This window comes from Anabrus simplex, chromosome 1 (genome assembly GCF_040414725.1).
Source record: "Anabrus simplex isolate iqAnaSimp1 chromosome 1, ASM4041472v1, whole genome shotgun sequence".
Classification (NCBI taxonomy): Eukaryota; Metazoa; Arthropoda; class Insecta; order Orthoptera; family Tettigoniidae; genus Anabrus; species Anabrus simplex.
This window is the reverse complement of record NC_090265.1, coordinates 158,110,455-158,128,724: the sequence shown is the minus strand read 5'-3', so window position 1 is coordinate 158,128,724 and position 18,270 is coordinate 158,110,455. Positions and strand designations below refer to the sequence as shown.

At 38.5% G+C, this 18,270-nt stretch overlaps 1 protein-coding gene across 1 annotated transcript in view; it reads right to left on the bottom strand.

Moving 5' to 3' along the window:
- Positions 1 to 15,314, bottom strand: part of Trmt112 (tRNA methyltransferase subunit 11-2) — a 34,069-nt gene extending 18,755 nt beyond the window's left edge. The window contains exons 1-2 of the mRNA XM_067139737.2: positions 15,135 to 15,314; positions 19 to 120 (exon numbers count right to left, since the gene is read on the bottom strand). Coding sequence (XP_066995838.1) covers positions 19 to 120; positions 15,135 to 15,212 — 180 coding nt within the window. The 5' untranslated portion in view covers positions 15,213 to 15,314. The remainder of the gene's footprint in view (positions 1 to 18; positions 121 to 15,134) is intronic.
- Positions 15,315 to 18,270: the final 2,956 nt, after the last annotated feature.

Here is an 18,270-nt window from a genome sequence, read left to right as displayed (position 1 = left end):
TAATTAAATGTCACTTACACTGTCGGCAGCTTTCCAAAGGGCATTCCAGTCCAGTTTTGGAATAATTCTAGAGACAAATTCAGAATTGAATTCTGTTTCTGATACTTTAATATCTTTCGCCTGAAACATGAAGATAACAAAAGTAATGTATTATTCAAAAGTATTAAAAAATGGGCTCTCAGAGCAAGAAAACACATTGGCACTTAAGCCCAAAAGGCATGGGATGTAGAAAACTACAGACTAGAAAAGCATACAACACAATAATGATGTTTGCTTTTAGTGGGTGGGAAGTAAAAGGCTGTAACCTCTGTTGTTTCAACACAAAGATAATTTTTACATTTATTATTTGATGATGATTGATGTTTTTTGTTTACAGGGGCTTAACATAGAGGTCATCGGCCCCTAATGGTACGAAATGGGATGAAATGAAATGACAACTTAAAAAGTCCAAAATCCTCCACTGACCAGAATTCAAAGCGTGAGGACGAAGAATGAATGGATGGACGGATACGAATTTAAAACGATCAGTGGATCCGATCCACAGTGCATCACATGCACAGAAGCTGGCACAAAACAATAGCAGTACTGACCAAGGGACTGCTTATATAGCATGATGCTGAATCGATTATGCTTATAGTCGAAACGGGTCCAAAATCCAAGTCATCGGCCCCTCATAATGGTATTTATCGCTAGGAAAGTAGAACCATGCTGTGTGTAATGTTGCGGTACTAATCAAAAGTAGCATAGACTTGCGGTATTCCAAACATTGTGGTTCTACTCACAGGTAGTGTAATGCGCACATATAACACAGACCTATGGTGTTTCGCACATTGCGGCGCTATTTACAGGCAACGCAAACCTATGGCGTTCTTCACATAAGTGGACTAACCACAGGGACTCGTAGAATTCCTCACATAGTGGGAACTGAGCATAGGTAAGGCAGAACCATGGTGTCGCTCATAAAAGGGTACGAATCACAGGTACTGTAGAAGCCCCCTCCTGATTCACACACTATCACCACTAATCACAAACCTATTGCATACCTAACATAGTATTTTCCAAGAACTTAGCAGGAGCACAAGTTCTCATTCAATTATACTGATTTGCGTCATTTATTTTTATATACGTACTTAACTTCCCGCAACCGAGACAAATATTGGACCTTCAAGACATTCTCCACTCTACTTTGGCGTTCGAGACCGCAGCGCATGACCTTGAATGTGCCGCGCTGATCACCGGGAACTGGCGGTTTGATTCTACAAATCTATTCATCTGCGACTTCAAGTTTATTTATAATCTTCATATATTATTAGATAGTGTTGTGACTTTGTGCCTGACAGAGTGTGAAACTGACCCATTTCTCCAATATTCATAAACATTGTGTGATTTCGCCTACTTGTTTTTACGGCTGACGATGACCTGGACTAGGGTCGAAACCGGTCCCATTTAAATAAGAATGTAATTACTACATTTCTTTCTTTTATGTATTGAATTGGTTAAACTTCAATTATTTAATTTTTAATGTACCTAACATAGTGGTACTACGCACAAGTAAATGCGACCCATGGTGTTCCCTGCGTGATGGTACTAATTACAAGTAGTCTCATGGTTCTAATTGCATCATTTGGATCATCCCTTGGTCGCCCCTTTTAGACGCTTCTTACGACAGGCAGGGGATACCGTGGGTGTATTCTTCCTCTGAGTCCCCCACCTCCACAAGAGGTATTTTATTTCCCTTAAGTCCGCCGGCAAGCCGGTTAGGACACCCCTATCTGCCACCTGGGACGCGCCACATGGAAGTATCACCTCTCCCCCGGCTACGCCAGCGTAGTAGGTTTGTCGTTTATTATTTGAAATGATGGATTAATAGCATAAAATTCAATTTTGATGTGTAGATAACCAGTGGTATCAACTAGCTTCCTCATACAAGGGACAGAATCTACAGAATGAGATGTTTGTAAACAGTCATGAAGTCATGGCTTCATTGGGTGAGTGATGTTTCATGCAGAACACGTTCTCCTTTGCCCGACCCCGATGGAAAAAGTTGTAGGGTATGAAATCTGGAAATCTCGCAAGCCCATTTCTGTGATCCACATCGTCAAAATGTCCACGAAACATGTACAATATACACAAAGTAAGCGGATGTGCCATCCTGCATGACAATAGAATTAAACTAACTTTGTGGTTCAGACAGATACGTGTAAGTACATGTGCAGCTGGTAGAAATTTGTGGACAGAAGGGCAAGGTTAAGCAAGAACTTGATTGGCTGCTTTCAAGGACAGGTCTGGTTGCCTAGGCAATGCTTTGTTTAAATGGGCTCTTGGGCTGTCACTGCTAAACGTCACGATCACAAAGTTAGTTTAATACAACTGAAGTTATCCTTGTTATCTTTGCATTGTTCCATTAACCCATGAGTCTTGTTGTTCATTTCCATGTCCGTTTCGTGTCATTGTGTCCGTTTCGACTTCAGATCCGATTCCAGATTTGTGTTGCTGTTGTTGAGAATGTCTGAGACTCTTGTGACTTATGTGAATCTTCTAAGTGTTTTATGTTAATCCTCTCTTGGTCTGAAGTTTTGTTAGCAGAAATTTCAGACACAATCATATCTCTGGAACAACTGGCTTATGGACTGAGTTAATGTCAGCTCCTGGATATGATTTTACATAGTTTACATAGTTTCAAAACGTGTTATCATGATGCAGTCAATCTAATTTCTGACAATCGCTTGGGGACTGCCAAGCGGAATAATAAATAATATTATTGTTTTATTGATTTTACGTCCCACTAACTATATTTTGACGGTTTTTAAAGATGCTGAGGTGTCGGAATTTTGTCCTGCAGGAGTTCTTTTACGTGCCAGTAAATCTACTGACAAGAGGCTGACGTATTTGAACACCTTCAAATACCACCAGACTGAGCCAGGATTGAACCTGTAAGTTGGGGTCAGAAGACCAGCACCTCAACCGACTGAACCCTTCACCCCAGCTGCCAAGCAGAGCACCAGGTTTACAAATAACGAACTACTGAAGGATGAGAAACACATAAAATATCCCAGTAAGGCCTGAATTCTGATGATGTAAACAACATTAAAAATGCCCTCAAAATGTAAAAAAAAAATAATAATGTTTAAAAATTAATGTTTAAAAATCCTTCAGAAAATAATAGGTTAGACATGAACTAACAAAGTACATAATATAGCCTTTTCATTAGGAGCTGCTTGAAGACAATGAATATTGATTGAAAAAGAAACAGTTTGAAAAGAACTTCAAATAATAAATGGCATGCAACGCAACATTGAAAACATCCTAGAATTTTTAGGTAAATAAAATATAATAAAGTATGAAAAAATATTTTTTCATTTATTCCTAAAAATTAAAATCCTTTTCCTAATCATCGTTATCCAGTCGATTAGATTAGCAGTTTGCCTTTTTCTACCACTACAAGTGTTAAAGTGACTCAATGCAAAGCTTCACTTAAACCCTTATAACTACATTCGGTGTGGACATTTTTCAAAAAATCAAAAAACGCCTCAGGGTATTGAACCACGGAAAACATTACAGAAAGAATTATGTAGGCCTAAATAAGTTAATTAGGCTAGGATTTGAATATTAAAAAACAAGTAAAGAAACAAGCGATTTTAAGCTGTTTTTCCAGAACTGTATTTAGTCCAGAAGTGATTTTTGACAATTTTTTAGTTTGACAGAGCTATCCAAGACTTAAATTTGAAACCTTTCCAAGCCCTTCAGACCTTCAACGTTCAGCACAACTGAGGAAATTGCTTAATTTTATGTTTTTTTTTGTAGTATGGGGACCCTACTTTGCTAAGAAATGTTTTCAACATTCAAACATTTTAAAAATTATAAGAAATAACTTGAGAAATTAATTTGTACTAAGTTTAAAATATAAATATGATTCGAAAACAAATACGAAAAAAAAAACAAAAAAAAAAAACACAAGAAGAATAAGACTAAAGGATACCAGTATGTTGTTTTAATTCACCTTAGTCTAAGTTGCACCGAACTACAAACATCATCTTCAAGCTTTTATACCTCAAAAGTCGATGTAATTGGAGCATACTTGAAGTGGAGAAGATCACTGGCTGTTAAATCTTCCTCAATTCCATCCATGGAGTAGTTTTTGCCACAGAGTATGTGTAAGATTTGACACAAAGTTTTATATCTGACTAGCTGATTTACCCGTGCTTCGCTACGGGATTCTCAGAAAGACTGCCTTTGTGGTTTTCCTAACTGAAGTCAACATCAGAGAGAGAGAGAGAGAGAGAGAGAGTCATCTCCTTACAGGCAATAAAGGCCCTTGGAGGGGTGGAAGGTAAAGGCTTCCACTATCCGTAACCTCGGCACTTGGTGGGGTAGAGTGGTTAGCTCTATGCCCGGCCTTCTTTGCCCCCACTCCCCAGAAATTAACCTGGTACTCATTTTTGATGTAGGCTGAGTGAACTTCAGGGCCATGTGCACCTTCGGAAGTGGAAACGCAGTTTCTTAAATTTTACGACTTCCTGACGGGGATTCGAACCCACGTCCTTCCGGGCGAACCGAGTACGCCTTTACCGCCTCGGCCAGGCAACATACGTCATTAAAAAAACGCCAGTAGGAATGTAGCGACTAAATGCAATGTTATCATATAAAATACTTGATCGAATAAAAAACTGAACATTTTCTCACTTTCAACGAACAGTGGTACAGTGCCGATCTAACAGTCCAAAGTTCCACAGCTGGAATGACCAGGCCGCAGACAGCAGTGAATACTCCTCTGCCATTATTTCATGAAATATGCACACTGATAATTCCAATCAAGCCTCAGATTAGGGACTGAATAGCTGGAATACTATAATGAACCAATGTGTTACGTACCAGTAGTATCAGAAAATTTATGAACCAGAGATTTATTTAATAATAAATAAATATGAACCAGAGGAATGGCATCCTAAAGAAGAAAGTTATCTAACTCCCCAGCTACTTCCCGCAAATATTCAGGTAGGCTGTTACACTCGGTATGACCGGGCGATTTGGCCGTGTGGTTAGGGGCGCACAGCTGTGAGCTTGCATCCGGAAGATAGTGGATTCGAACCCCACTGTGGGCAGCCCTGAAGATGGTATTCCGTGGTTTCCCATTTTCACACCAGAAAAATGTTGGGGCTGATCCTTAATTAAGGCCAAGGTCGCTTCCTTCACAGTCCTAGCCCTTTCCTATCGTCGCCATAAGACCGATCTGTTTCGGTGCGACGTAAAGCAAATTTTAAAAAACTCGGTACGCAGCAGTAATCCTATCTATCGGAGATAAGTGTCAACAGAAGACACAAAGCACATCACAACAAACAATGGTCGATGAAATGTTATTGTTGATCAATTTTATGAACCTTCTTTATTGTAGCCCTTCACATTCAGTTTTCTTTCGAGTCTGCGATATTAGGGCGTTTTATAAAAAAAAATTTTAGCGTAGACTGTAGTTCCTCATTCTCCGACTTTACATACCGATTTTTATTAAGTTCGGTTTACCTATTTTCTCGTGACTCGGCGCAGATATGGACTTAGTACAAAGATCCAAATTCATGAATATCTCTGTGAACATAGCCGGGACGGTAACAATGTATAAGAGATAAATGATCGAAAATTTAATTCTATATAACTTTAGTTATGTAGTATTTATCAATATGACCATTAGTAACATAAATATTTGAGAATAAAATTGTAGGCTTTCCCCTAAACTACCGTTTTTCTCAGCGTCAATACAATGATTTATAGCCTAGATTATAGAGACTTGTTCCCTGACTTTGCCTACTGATTTTAATTAAGATACGATCACTAATAACATAAATATTTGAAAATTACATTTTAGGCCTTCCCCTAAACTACCATTTCACTCAGCGCGAATAAAATTATTTATGGCCTAGATTGTAGCGACTAATCACGTTTTCTCGTGATGCGTGTACATACATACAGACAGAAATTACGGAAAAGAAAAAAGTGCATTTCCTTGTTAATGTGGACATGACCGATACAGAAATACCATTTTTTTCTAATTCTGAGCAATGTACAAAACTCTTATTTTATATATATATAGATATTCTTGTCAAGCACTTTTTTCAGTTTAAATGCAATAATTGTAACATTTTCAAAAATGAGTGTTGTTAATATCAGACTCCAGCTGTTTAATTAGTGAAATGGAATCTACCATTACCTCACCTTTCTTTTCCAGTGAAGAGATAGCTGTTGACAACAATGTGAAGTTCGAATTAATAAATGCCAAATTCCCACCATGTTTGGTTCAGAGAACATATCTTGAGCAATCTATAATGAAGCAGCTTCTTCACAGCCAAAACCCTGTATTATTTTCTTCACTACATGGAAATTTTCACAATAAGCATTTATTTAACTGCATGCCCCAACATGCGATTGTAGGTTACGGTGTTAACTGCAAATGTCCGGAGCTTCTGCTTTGATGTTTTTTTTTTTTTAAACATGTTTCTTTACGTCACACTGCCACAGGTAGTTTTATGGTGAAATGGGATACAAAAGGGCTAGCAGTGGGAAGGAAGCGGCCATGGCCTTAATTAGGGTGCAAAAATGGAAAACCACAGAAAACCATCATCAAGGCTGCCACAGTGGGGTTCGAACCCACTATCTCCCGAATGCAAGATCACAGCTGCACGCCCCTAACTACACAGCCAACGCACTCGGGGCTTTCAACTGTGTAAATCATGAGGGGGCTTCAAAGAAAATCTTTTTTAACATTCACCACAAGCTGTCTATGTTGGGATAATTTGCTCATACTTCTTCACAAATCCTATGTAGGCCATGCGCTAGGCACACTACATGTACCATTTTATATTAAAGTGCCTACAATGAATTACCTGCTCGTAGCATATGTGGTGCCGCGTCACTTAAAAATAAAAGCTTGTCACCATGTTTTATGCCATCAGGCCACAGAAAATCTTACCAGTGTCAAATAATTTGGATACCATCGAGTAATTAGTCTTTTCTAACACTTCAGCAGTCAGTAAAAATATTTTACCTGGTCTGTCTAATTCCAATGTTCCAATCACAATGTTGGCTACATAGTACCCCACAGCATCGACAGAAACCCACAGCTTCTTTCCATTAGTACCGCACCTTGTTTCCTTGTAGCACTGTGGTATATAATTCTTACATAAAGCTGACTCATCTGGTATTTCTCGGTTTGTGTGATTTTGATAAAGATGTTGATTCCCCTAGGGAACCTGAAATATTTGTTCCAAATGAGTAAATTTATAATATCAATATAATTGGTCTCTCATTGGACCAGCTATATTGGTATTATAAATGTACTCATTCGGAACAAATATTTCAGGTAACCTATGGGAATCAACATCTTCATCATCCGATGGCCACGCAGGCATCAATTTTTGAAAATGAGACAAAGTCTCTCATAGTGCATTGGGACTGTCGGTGGCTCCAAGTAGCCTACGCAGTGGCCTTCACAGTATGCACTAGCCATGTGTCTTGGTAGGTGTGCTATTTACCAACTGATGAGCCCAACTTTGCACACTGGGGCAAAATGCTGGCAACCAGGAATGAGTTAGCTGGAAAATCAATAATATCCAATAACAGACCAACTAGATTGGTATTGTGTGTTTTTTCCAAAAATGCACATCATTTTGGATTAGAGAATTTAAATAGTGGAATATTTGCTGACACTAACACATCACAGAACTCCTTACTAAACTGTGAGGACTTGGAGGATGTCGAAGCAACAGTAGGTAGCAAACTCTTTAACGAACGCTCAAAAGCATGCACATGCTTCTCGCTACAGTCTTTCAGCTGATACTTTGGTTTTGCACAATTTACAATGCAGTACGATTCGATCAGTAGAAAACTCACTATCACCAAACTCAGCTACTATTTGTTTTAAATGAACTGACATGTGGTTCAATTTTATTTATATACTAGCTGACATACCCATGCTTCGCTACGGGATTCTCAGAATGACTGTATGGTTTTCCAAACTGAAGTCAACTTAAGCTATTACAAAAACGTCAGTAGGAACGTAGTGATTAAAAGCAATGTTATCATATTAAAGTCCGGCTCCATGGCTAAATGGTTAGCGGGCAGGTCTTTGGCCCAGGGGGTCCCGGGTTCGATTCCTGGCTGGGTCGGGGATTTTAACCTTCATTGGTTAATTCCAATGGCTCGGGGTCTGGGTATATGGGCCGTCATCAGCATTAGAATTCATCCTAGGTAGGGCCCCATTCTCACAGACATGCAGGTCGCATATACGGCGTCAATCTAATGGGAACAACTCAAAAGACATCCACCAGACCTCTTCGGAGGCCACACGGCATTATTATTATTATTATCACACAAAATACTCAATCAAATGAAAAACCGCACAATTTTTCATTCTTAACGAACAGTACTACGCTTTGCAAGTAATCAGCTTCATTTTCCGTATCAAAATTTAATCGCTAAATTTTACACTATTGAGAATCTTCCACCGTTTTGATACTTTATTTTGCCTTTTGGCAAATTTTTTATTTATATGTTAACAGTACATGTTTCGTTCCTTATTTAGGAACATCCTCAGCTGTTATAGTGGCTTAGGTGAATGGTTAAAATTTTAAAATACATAGATTTACAAATACATTGATTCACTTAAAAACTAAACTAAATCATCTATCTTAATTCGTATTTAGTTTTTAAATGAATCAATGTATTTGTAAATCTATGTATTTTAAAATTTTAACCATTCACCTAAGCCACTATAACAGCTGAGGATGTTCCTAAATAAGGAACGAAACATGTACTGTTAACATATAAATAAAAAATTTGCCAAAAGGCAAAATAAAGTATCAAAACGGTGGAAGATTCTCAATAGTGTAAAATTTAGCAGTACTACGCTGCCGATCTAACAGTCCAAAGTTCCAGAGCAGGAATGACCAGGCCGCAGACAGCCGTGAAGACTCCTCTGCAATTATTCCGTTAAACATGCACACTAATCAGTGCCTCAGAGTAGGGATTGAATAGCTCGAATGCTATGATGAACCAGTTTGTTACATACCAGTAGTATCAGAACCATAGGAACGGCATGCTAAAGAAGAAAGTTATCTTACTCCCCAGCTACTTCCGCCAATATTCAGGCAGGCTGTTGCACTCGGTACAATTGGACGAGTTGGCCGTGCGGTTAGGAGCATGCAGCAGTGAGCTTGCATCCGGGAGGTAGTGGGTTTGAACCACACTGTTGATAGCCCTGAAGATGGTTATCCGTGGTCTACCATTTTCACATCAGAAAAATGCTGGGGCTGTACCATAATTAAGGCCAGGGCCGCTTCCTTCCCACTTCTAGCTCTTTCCTATCCCATCGCTGCCATGAGTCCTATATGTGTTGGTGCGACGTAAAGTAAATTAAAAAAGAAAAAATACTCGGTATACAGCAGTGATCCCATCTATCAGAGATGAGTGACAAGAGAGACACAAAGCACATCACAACAAACAATGGTCAATGTAATGTTATTGTTGATCAATGTTATGAACTTTCTATATTTTAGGTCTCCGCTTTTAGTTTTCTTTAAGAACCTTGGGACTCTGTAATATTAGGGTGTCTTACAAAATCAATTATAGCATAGACTGTAGTCCCTTCTTGCCAGACTTTACATACCAATTTTTATTAAATTCTGTTTAACCATTTTCTCGTGACTCAGCGCTGATATGGACTCGGCAACAAAAATCCAAACTCATGAATATCTCTGTTATATAAGCCAGTACGGTAAAAATGTATAAGATATTAAATGATTAGAAATGTAATACTATATAAGTTTACTTATGTACTATTTGTCGATAGGACCACTAATAACACAAATATTTCAGAATTAAAGTGCCATTTCTCCCAGCGTGAACAATATTATTTATGGCCTAGATTGTAGCAACTTATTCTCGGATTTTACATATCGATTTTCATTAAGATAGGACCACTAATAATATAAATATTTGAGAATTAAATTTTAGGCTTTCCCCTAAACTACCATTTCTCTCAGCGTGAATAAGATTATTTATGGCCTAGATTGTAGCGACTTATTCCCGGACTTTACATTCCGATTTTCATTAAACTCTCTTCAGCCGTTTTCTCGTTTGTTTGTTTGTTTGGCGTATGATGAATAATGACAACCCATAAACTATTTACACAACCAGTGAAAGATGAGTACAAAGTAAATACAAATTATCATATCTATACAGTCAAAGAAAGCAATTTACAAAGTTTGAAAGTACAAGAAGAAAACACAATATATTTACATCGCTATCCACCTATCAACTCTGACAGTTCATATATACACACTGAGTGCGAGTGATGTACATGTCACTAAATGTGAATGTCCAAACCCGCCACCCACTTCACTGCTTCGGGTGTTGCTGTGTTGAGGTCTTCCATGGTGCCAGTGAAAGCACGGAGTGGACATTCCTGCACTACATGTTTCATTGTTTGTCGAACCTCCCCACAATCACAGTATGGAGAAACTGACCAGCCCCAGGTGTGTAAAGTAGATGCTGTTCTACCTACTCCACATCTCATGCGGTTTAGTCTACTCCAGGTGCAACGTGGCAGATCAAAGCCTGCCAGCTTTGTGGATGGGTTATTAATATCCACTATTGCCCGAGCTGGGGATAAAGACCACTCTGTTAACCATTTAGAGGTGGGGTTGAATTCACTAGATGTTATCTTCACAGCTGTCTTCCAAGCAGGCTGGCGAGACTTCAGGCGTGTGCATTTCTGTCTGATATCCTCATGAACAGGTAGACGTTCATTCTTTAGCATTCTGGTCCATAGCTGAAAAAGGACCTTCTGTCTCCTGATATGTGGAGGTAGTATATTGCTGAGAACCGGTAACCATTGGGTCGGTGTAGCATGAAGTGTACCAGTTATGATCCGCATGGTTTGACGAAGTTGTGAATCTACTAGCTGTGTGTGAGCACTGTTAAGCCAAACACCAGAGCAGTATTCTGCTGCAGAATAGACTAAGGCCAGAGATGTTGTCCTTAATGTGTTTCCATCCGCTCCCCAGGAAGTTCCAGCCAATCGTTGGAGAATGTTATTACGACTTTTTAGTTTGTTGGCGGTTTTCTGCAGATGATTTTTGTACGTAAGAGACCTGTCCAATGTTACTCCTAACTGGGATTAGCCGTTTTCTCGTGATGCGTGTACATACATACATACATACAGACAGAAATTACAGAAAATTAGAAAGTGCATTTCCTTGTTACTATGGATAAGATTGATACAGAAATACCATCCTTTTTAAATTCTGAACAATGTACAGACAAAAACTCTTATTTTGTATGTATAGATTTGTGTCTTTATTAAGTGGCGAAGTTGGGGCCCTTGGCCCTCTCTTACACTTAACCACATTTTCAAATTATTACTTGAATGCTTCCAAGTACTACACGCTATGAACTGTGTGAAACTGAAGCAATACTGTTCATGAATAATCCACACCTTTCCCTTCCACCCTAACTTTTACAGCTGTAGACGTCAGAGAAGTCTTTGTGACTCCCGGTAACATTCAAGACATTTCAGTCCCCAAATAACTTGTTTCCTGTAAAAGCGAGTGTATTAAGTATATCACGAAAGAAGAGCGGTGACAGCTGTCATCTACTTGTGGGTGCAAAACGATTGCTCCACTCACATCATCGCTGCAGCACAGACATTTTAAGCCTGTTCTTGTGCAGTCAACACCCGTAACTTTCTGCACTGTAAACATTTCCATTGACAGTTAGCGTGTTAGCAAAATAATATTATATTGAAATATTTTATTTCAATAAAACTGTGCAGGCAGTCAATTTCAATAAAAAATTTCAATACAGTATTTGCATAACTAGGCTAATAGTTAAGGCTTTCAAATGTACCGTTATTTCATAAAATAATATGGTAAAGTGACAAACAGGGCAAAATGTCCTAAGGGGACATAATTCTTCAAAATGTGACCAAACAAATCTCTATAATCAAAGAAAATGCTCTTAAGATATATTTTAAAAAATGCAAATAATGCAAAATAAAATGGATATATTTGTAATTGAGGTGCCATGAACAGAGTTTGCATATACTGAAGCACTGCATCTGACCACTCAATAAAATGATGACATGAAATCAACATCCGGGCCCTACTGATCACTGTCTGCACAGTAAGCAAAAATGCTCCCTGTACAGTACAAGCTCAATACATAGCAAACATATTGTATCCAATTATTTTTCAAAAACAAATCATCGGGTTGTTGGAAGGCATCTGTAGGCCTGTCACATAAATCCAATCTCTTCTTTCGTTACTTCAGTTGTAAATGTATCCAAGATTACAACTTACATTCACTGTTCCATATCGATTTTAACATAAAATGATTTTCTTCCTTATGGAATTTGACACTTCAAGTTTCTACCTAATCAATACAACCAATCAAACCTAATCAAACTCAACATGTCATATTCCATAAGGAAGAAAATCATTTTACAAGATACTCGCGGCAGGTTATTGGAGTTCTTAAAACTAATATTATTCTGACAATTTATCTTAATGATTTTTGTGTTTTATAATGAATAATCTTCAGCTGCACCCACAAACTAAGAACTACTCGGACAGTGAAGTAATGATCAGCTATGGTATAATTTTACTATCCACTAAATTTATTTCACTGTTATTTGCAGTTATTCATATGTTCACTTGTTTTTCAGTTTTTGGCTCGACACAGTTCTTACCAATGATCAAACACACAAAAGAAGAGAAAACAACGCTTTTCCCCTAGCGAAAATCAAATGATCATAAATATGTCTCTCACTCATGACCATCCATCAACGACTTTTTATGTGCAATGTAATGTGTATATGTTGTATTATGATGTCACTACTTGTTAGTTATCCTGTCCATACATTAACACAAGTATCTCTATTTCTTCGGTATTAAGCTGCTGCTCAATGTAACAAGGAAACTCATACAGACAGGTATAAACCCCGTACGTTTCACTGTCAAGTGCAATACAAAATGCAGGAGACAAGTTCAGTTTATCATCAAGCGTTGTGAAGTAATGATCAGCTATGGTGTAAAATAATGAGCCGTCAGAGAGGCCAGTCTTCGAAAGAAGAGAAAGAGAGTTGAAGATTTTTCATTATAAAACACAAAAATCATTAAGACAAATTGGCAAAATTTTGAACAGTCATCATTCAATTGTGCAATGTGTTATAGATGGTATAAAAGTACCAACTGGATTGAAAATAATGACAAAGTAAGTCAGAAAAGAATCTTTAATTCCACAGATGAACGTTGGATACTACGAGAGGTTAAGAATAATCCAATGATTAATGCTACAAAACTGGCTGTGATGGTTGAGAAACATACAGAAAAGAAAGTCCATCCAGAAACATTTAGGCAAATTATCACGGAAAGTAATAAGCATGGAAGAGTAAGTAGGAAAATACTATTGGCCAGCAAACTAAACAGGAAGAAGAGGTCACAGTTTGTTTGAGAGCACATAGGAAAAGATACCGACTTCTGGAAAGCGGTAATACAGATGAAAGAAAATTAAACCTCTATGGATCAGACAGGATACTTGTATGAAAGAAAATATGTACATGAAGTATTTCTGAATAAATTTTCTTTGAGGAAGTTCATAAAATTTACACTGAAAACAGATATGATTTTTATCACACTCATAAGCACCACATTACAAAACCAAATGAAGAGCTAAAACCTAACAATATGCATCCAAGAGTTAAATACGGTGGAAGAGGTGTTAATGTCCGAGTGTCTGGCAGCTAGTGGGGTAGGAAAGTTGACTTTCATTGACGGGATAATGGAAAGAAAAGAAAAAAACAAGTGTATTTGAAGATATTAAAAAACAATTTGCCTGCTAGTGCTCAAAAACTTGGAATACAAATCTTATCAGGATAACGACCCCAAGCACAAAGCTCACATAGTGTGAATGTGGTTCGCATATAACTGCCCAAAGGTGCTGGAAACACATCCTCAGTCACCAGATTTTTTTGTTATAGAGAACTTGTGGCACCACTTAGTAGTGGTAATAAGGAAACAAGATTTCCAACAAAGATGACCTGATAGCTGCTTTACGTGAAGAATGGGACAGAATAAGTACATCATACAATGAAAAATTTGTACGATCCATGCCTGCCCATTTGAGGGATGTTAAATGAGGGACGAAAATGAAAATCCACAGCCTGCTTCCAGTCATTCAACCAGGTCAGGAATGGAATGAATGAAGCCTCCATCTAGCGGCGAGGATAGGTAATGTGCCGGCTACCGAACCCTGTCGCACTCCCTCTGTGGCAATGATAAATGACTGACAGATGAAATGAAATGTTAACTGAGAGTATTACTGAAATGAAAGACTTCAGGAAAAACCGGAGTACCCGGAGAAAACCTGTCCCGCCACCGCTTTGTCCAGCACAAATCTCACATAGAGTGACCGAGTCTTGAACCACGGTATCCAGCGTTGAGAGGGCGGCGCACTGCCGCCTGAGCCACGCAGGGCTATAGATGAGAGATATGCACCACCAAAATACTGATTTTATAAATGATTGCGTTTTATTCCGAGCTTCAAGGACCTACCATAGGGTGTAGGCCTAGGAGTTTCACTGTAATCTCTTTTTGTGTATGTTTGAGGAAAGCTTTTTTAATTTCCTTTAATTATGTTAATTTTGAATACTGTCATAGAAAATTATGTATTGGTTATAACAGAGTTACTAACAGCCTGAAATAAAAAAATATAGCCTAGGCCTATATTATTTGTTGCTAAATGCCCAAAGAAATATTTTGCTGATGTACGAATTTCATTGTGACTCACTGTATATATGTCAAAATAAAGAGGTAACCCTCACTCCGTCGGAGATAGCTATTTTGAAAAGCGAATAGGAAAATGAGTTGGTACTCGAAAAATATAACCTACAGCAAACACAATGGTTCGCACAGGTTAGTACTAAACAAGAAACATAGTCGTTTACAAAAATAAAAGATTTTAAAACATCTTATCATAAAAGACGTCTATAAGATATAAATGTAAATCTGAATCACAAAAACAAAAACAGCACAACAACTTTCTGTCACACATTTTGAGATACGGTCGTAAAACGTGAAATATTATCTTACCACAATACCCAAAGGATAACCAACAGTAACCCCTTTCATGCATTTAGAAGTAAGCATGTTATGAGTAAGGAGCTTCATTGCAAAACAATTTAACCTATAAAAGAATTCCTGGCTTAAAAACAAATAATGTCAACACGTGCGACCGATTCGAAATGTTTTGATAACCACAACGCTACAAAGAGCAACGCTAGGTGTTGAACGTAAATTTCAAAGAGATTCAAGAGATTACTTAGATATTCCGTGGTGACGGAAATATTCTTCTTCTTTCTCGCCTCAACCTCATTCAATATTGAGATGGGCTCTTTCATTATATCGCCCATTAGGTTAGTCTATTTTATCTTATGGTATTGAGTTAAGATTAGAAACATGATCTAACTATTCACTGTATGTATTACATACTTCCCAGAGATTGTACACACTGTTCATACTCACACTCATAAGTAGCTCATTTACACAAAGAGGAAACTTACCGTATTGTTTTGAATTAAGTGCGCAAACATTTTGCATTACAAACTGGAATATTCACAGATACATTTTGATCGTAATTTACAACCTAGAATGTGGTAGCGTTCACATCGTTCATTACAAAGTTCACACACACAATCACTGCTGGGAATGTGATACCGGTACTTCTTATTTATACACAATTTGTACGAAACCCGTGCACAGCCATCCTGGTCACCACATGTCGTAATTTCTGGTTTGCTTGTCTCCATTTGGTAGTCATCACTGCTTCTGTTGTATAGAATTCTTCCCTTATTTGATCTTCCTTCTCCCGTCTGTTCCGCAGAGCAGTCTTCACTGCAGGTGTCTTTGGTAACAAGTGGCTTAAAGTTAGATCTTCCAACAAAAAAGTTTCTTTTGCCATAACGTAAACTAGTCGAGATGGCGTATATTTTGATAAGCCCATTATTCCTTTCAAGAATCCGGCTTTTAGAGCCTCGATATCTTCCAGTTGTTTTACAATCAGGTGTTCCCAAACGATCTCTATTCCGTATGTTAACGTGGGTAGTATTTTGGTATCGAACAACTTCAAGGCAGTTTCCAGGGAGAGAAGCAGTAGATTTTTAATTGCATTAATTGCTTTAACCTGCGCGATCGGTCTTTCCCTGAGGTGTACTGAGAAAGGTTTTGCAGTCATCTGTGTGGTGATTCCTAAATATCTGTACATGTTCTTCTTTTTAAGCGGTAAACCTTTGCAGAGAAGATTTCATCGTTCGAGGCTAGTCTTCCTGCTTTCCTGAAAATTACTAGCTCCGTTTTGTCTCGATTCATCTGTAGTTCGTTCGTTTCTATCCATTAAACTAAGGAGTCTAATCCTCTTTCAAGCTCTTCCCTGTTGTTCGACGCCAGTGCCATATCGTCTGCATATATGTATGATGATACAGCTCGTGATCCCTTATTAACTGTAGCTACTACATCGTGAGTAAGAATACTGAAGAGCAACGGGCTGAGTGGATTGCCCTGCAATACCCCGTTAGTCTGATTTAACCATTCAGACTGTCCAATACTGTGGTTGATTTTCACAAAATTTCACAAAATTTTCCGACAGGATATTTGATATGATTTTTATTTTCCATAGGTCTTCGTAGAGTTTTTTAGTTTTTCTACTAGCTTCCTGTGGTTAACCATGTCAAAAACCTTTGAGAAATCTATGAAGATCACATTCAGCTTTCCTCGTTCTTTACTTATTTCTGCTTGTGTTTGTATTATGAGACATTCGGCTGCCATTAATGTGGAGCGACCTACTCTGAAACCAAATTGCTCGTCTGGAAGTTGATCCACTATTTTTGGGCCTATCCTCAAGGCTAGCAATCTTGAGAGTATTTTGAAAGCAGCTACTTCAAGTGCTTTACTTTCCGGATTATTTGGTTCACCTTTGCCTTTGTGTAATGTTTTTATTGTGGAAATGCGCCACTCCTTAGTATATTTCCTATCTCTAAACATTTGTTGAACAGGTCAAGCCATGTCTCTGCCATTACTGTGTAAGTCTTGTAGATGTTCACTGCAGAGTTCATCCGGTCCTGGCGCTTTCCCTCCCTTTAGTGATCTAATGACATTATCCACAGTCGTCTGTGAGACAGTGAGCTGAGCGGATGTGCTGAGTGGAGCGCGGAGCAATGGGTATCACGTTAACACAATATAGGATAGCGATCGGCAGATGGAACTGTAAAAAGGGAAGTAGAATGGAAACAAGGATGGAGTTGGTGAAAAAAGGAGGATGGTGGCTATGTTACTGGTGGCGGCGGTGGTGATGGTGTTGCTGATAATAGGAGGAGTAGAGATTAACCCCGGCCCAGGTCCAGTAGGTTCCATTGGATGGGAAGAGTACGAGGCGATTAGAGAGTTGATAAGAGAGGCTTGTCAGACGGAGCAAATAAAATAAATGTTCCGAGAGTTATCCAAGGAATTTATGGACTTAAAATTGACTGTTAAGGAAGATGTAAAGAAGATATTGGAAGAGGAAGGGTGTAATAAAGATGAATTACACCTATTGAAGCAGAAGGTAAGAAGTCTGGAGTGGGACCTAAGAGAAACGAAGAGAGTAGTCGAGAAGAGTATACAAGAAAACGTAAGAAAAAATATCTTCATATATGGTGTCCAAGAAGAGGAAAGAGAGTCTAAAGTTGAACTAGTGTACAAAGTGGTAGAAGTGATCCAGAACAGGATGAAGATCAGTGAAGTTGATATTGACGATGTGCAGCATGTGGGGAGAGTGAAAGGAAAGAGACCAATTAGAGTGAAATTATTATCGACACTGATGGCGGACATTGTAATAAGAAATTCGAGTAATCTAAAAGGAGAGAAGGTGTGGATAAAACGGGAGATGGACAGGGAAGCGAGAGAGAAGGACAAAATTCTGAATAGACATTTAAGAGAGGCAAGAAAACAAGGTCTTAAGGCATATATTAGAGGGCAGCAGCTGGTGGTTGGAAACGGAAGGTAGAATCGAGTGTGGGGGTTGGGAAGGCTGAAAAAACTTGATGAAGAACACCAACAGCAGCAGAACGTGTCCTTGGCAACAGTGGAAGTAGCAAGGAAATGCAGTGACGTAGAAAGGAGTGATATTACGGAAGTGAGCGAAGTCCACATCACATCAGGTGCGGGAAGTAGGGATATGCTGAACAGCAGTGCC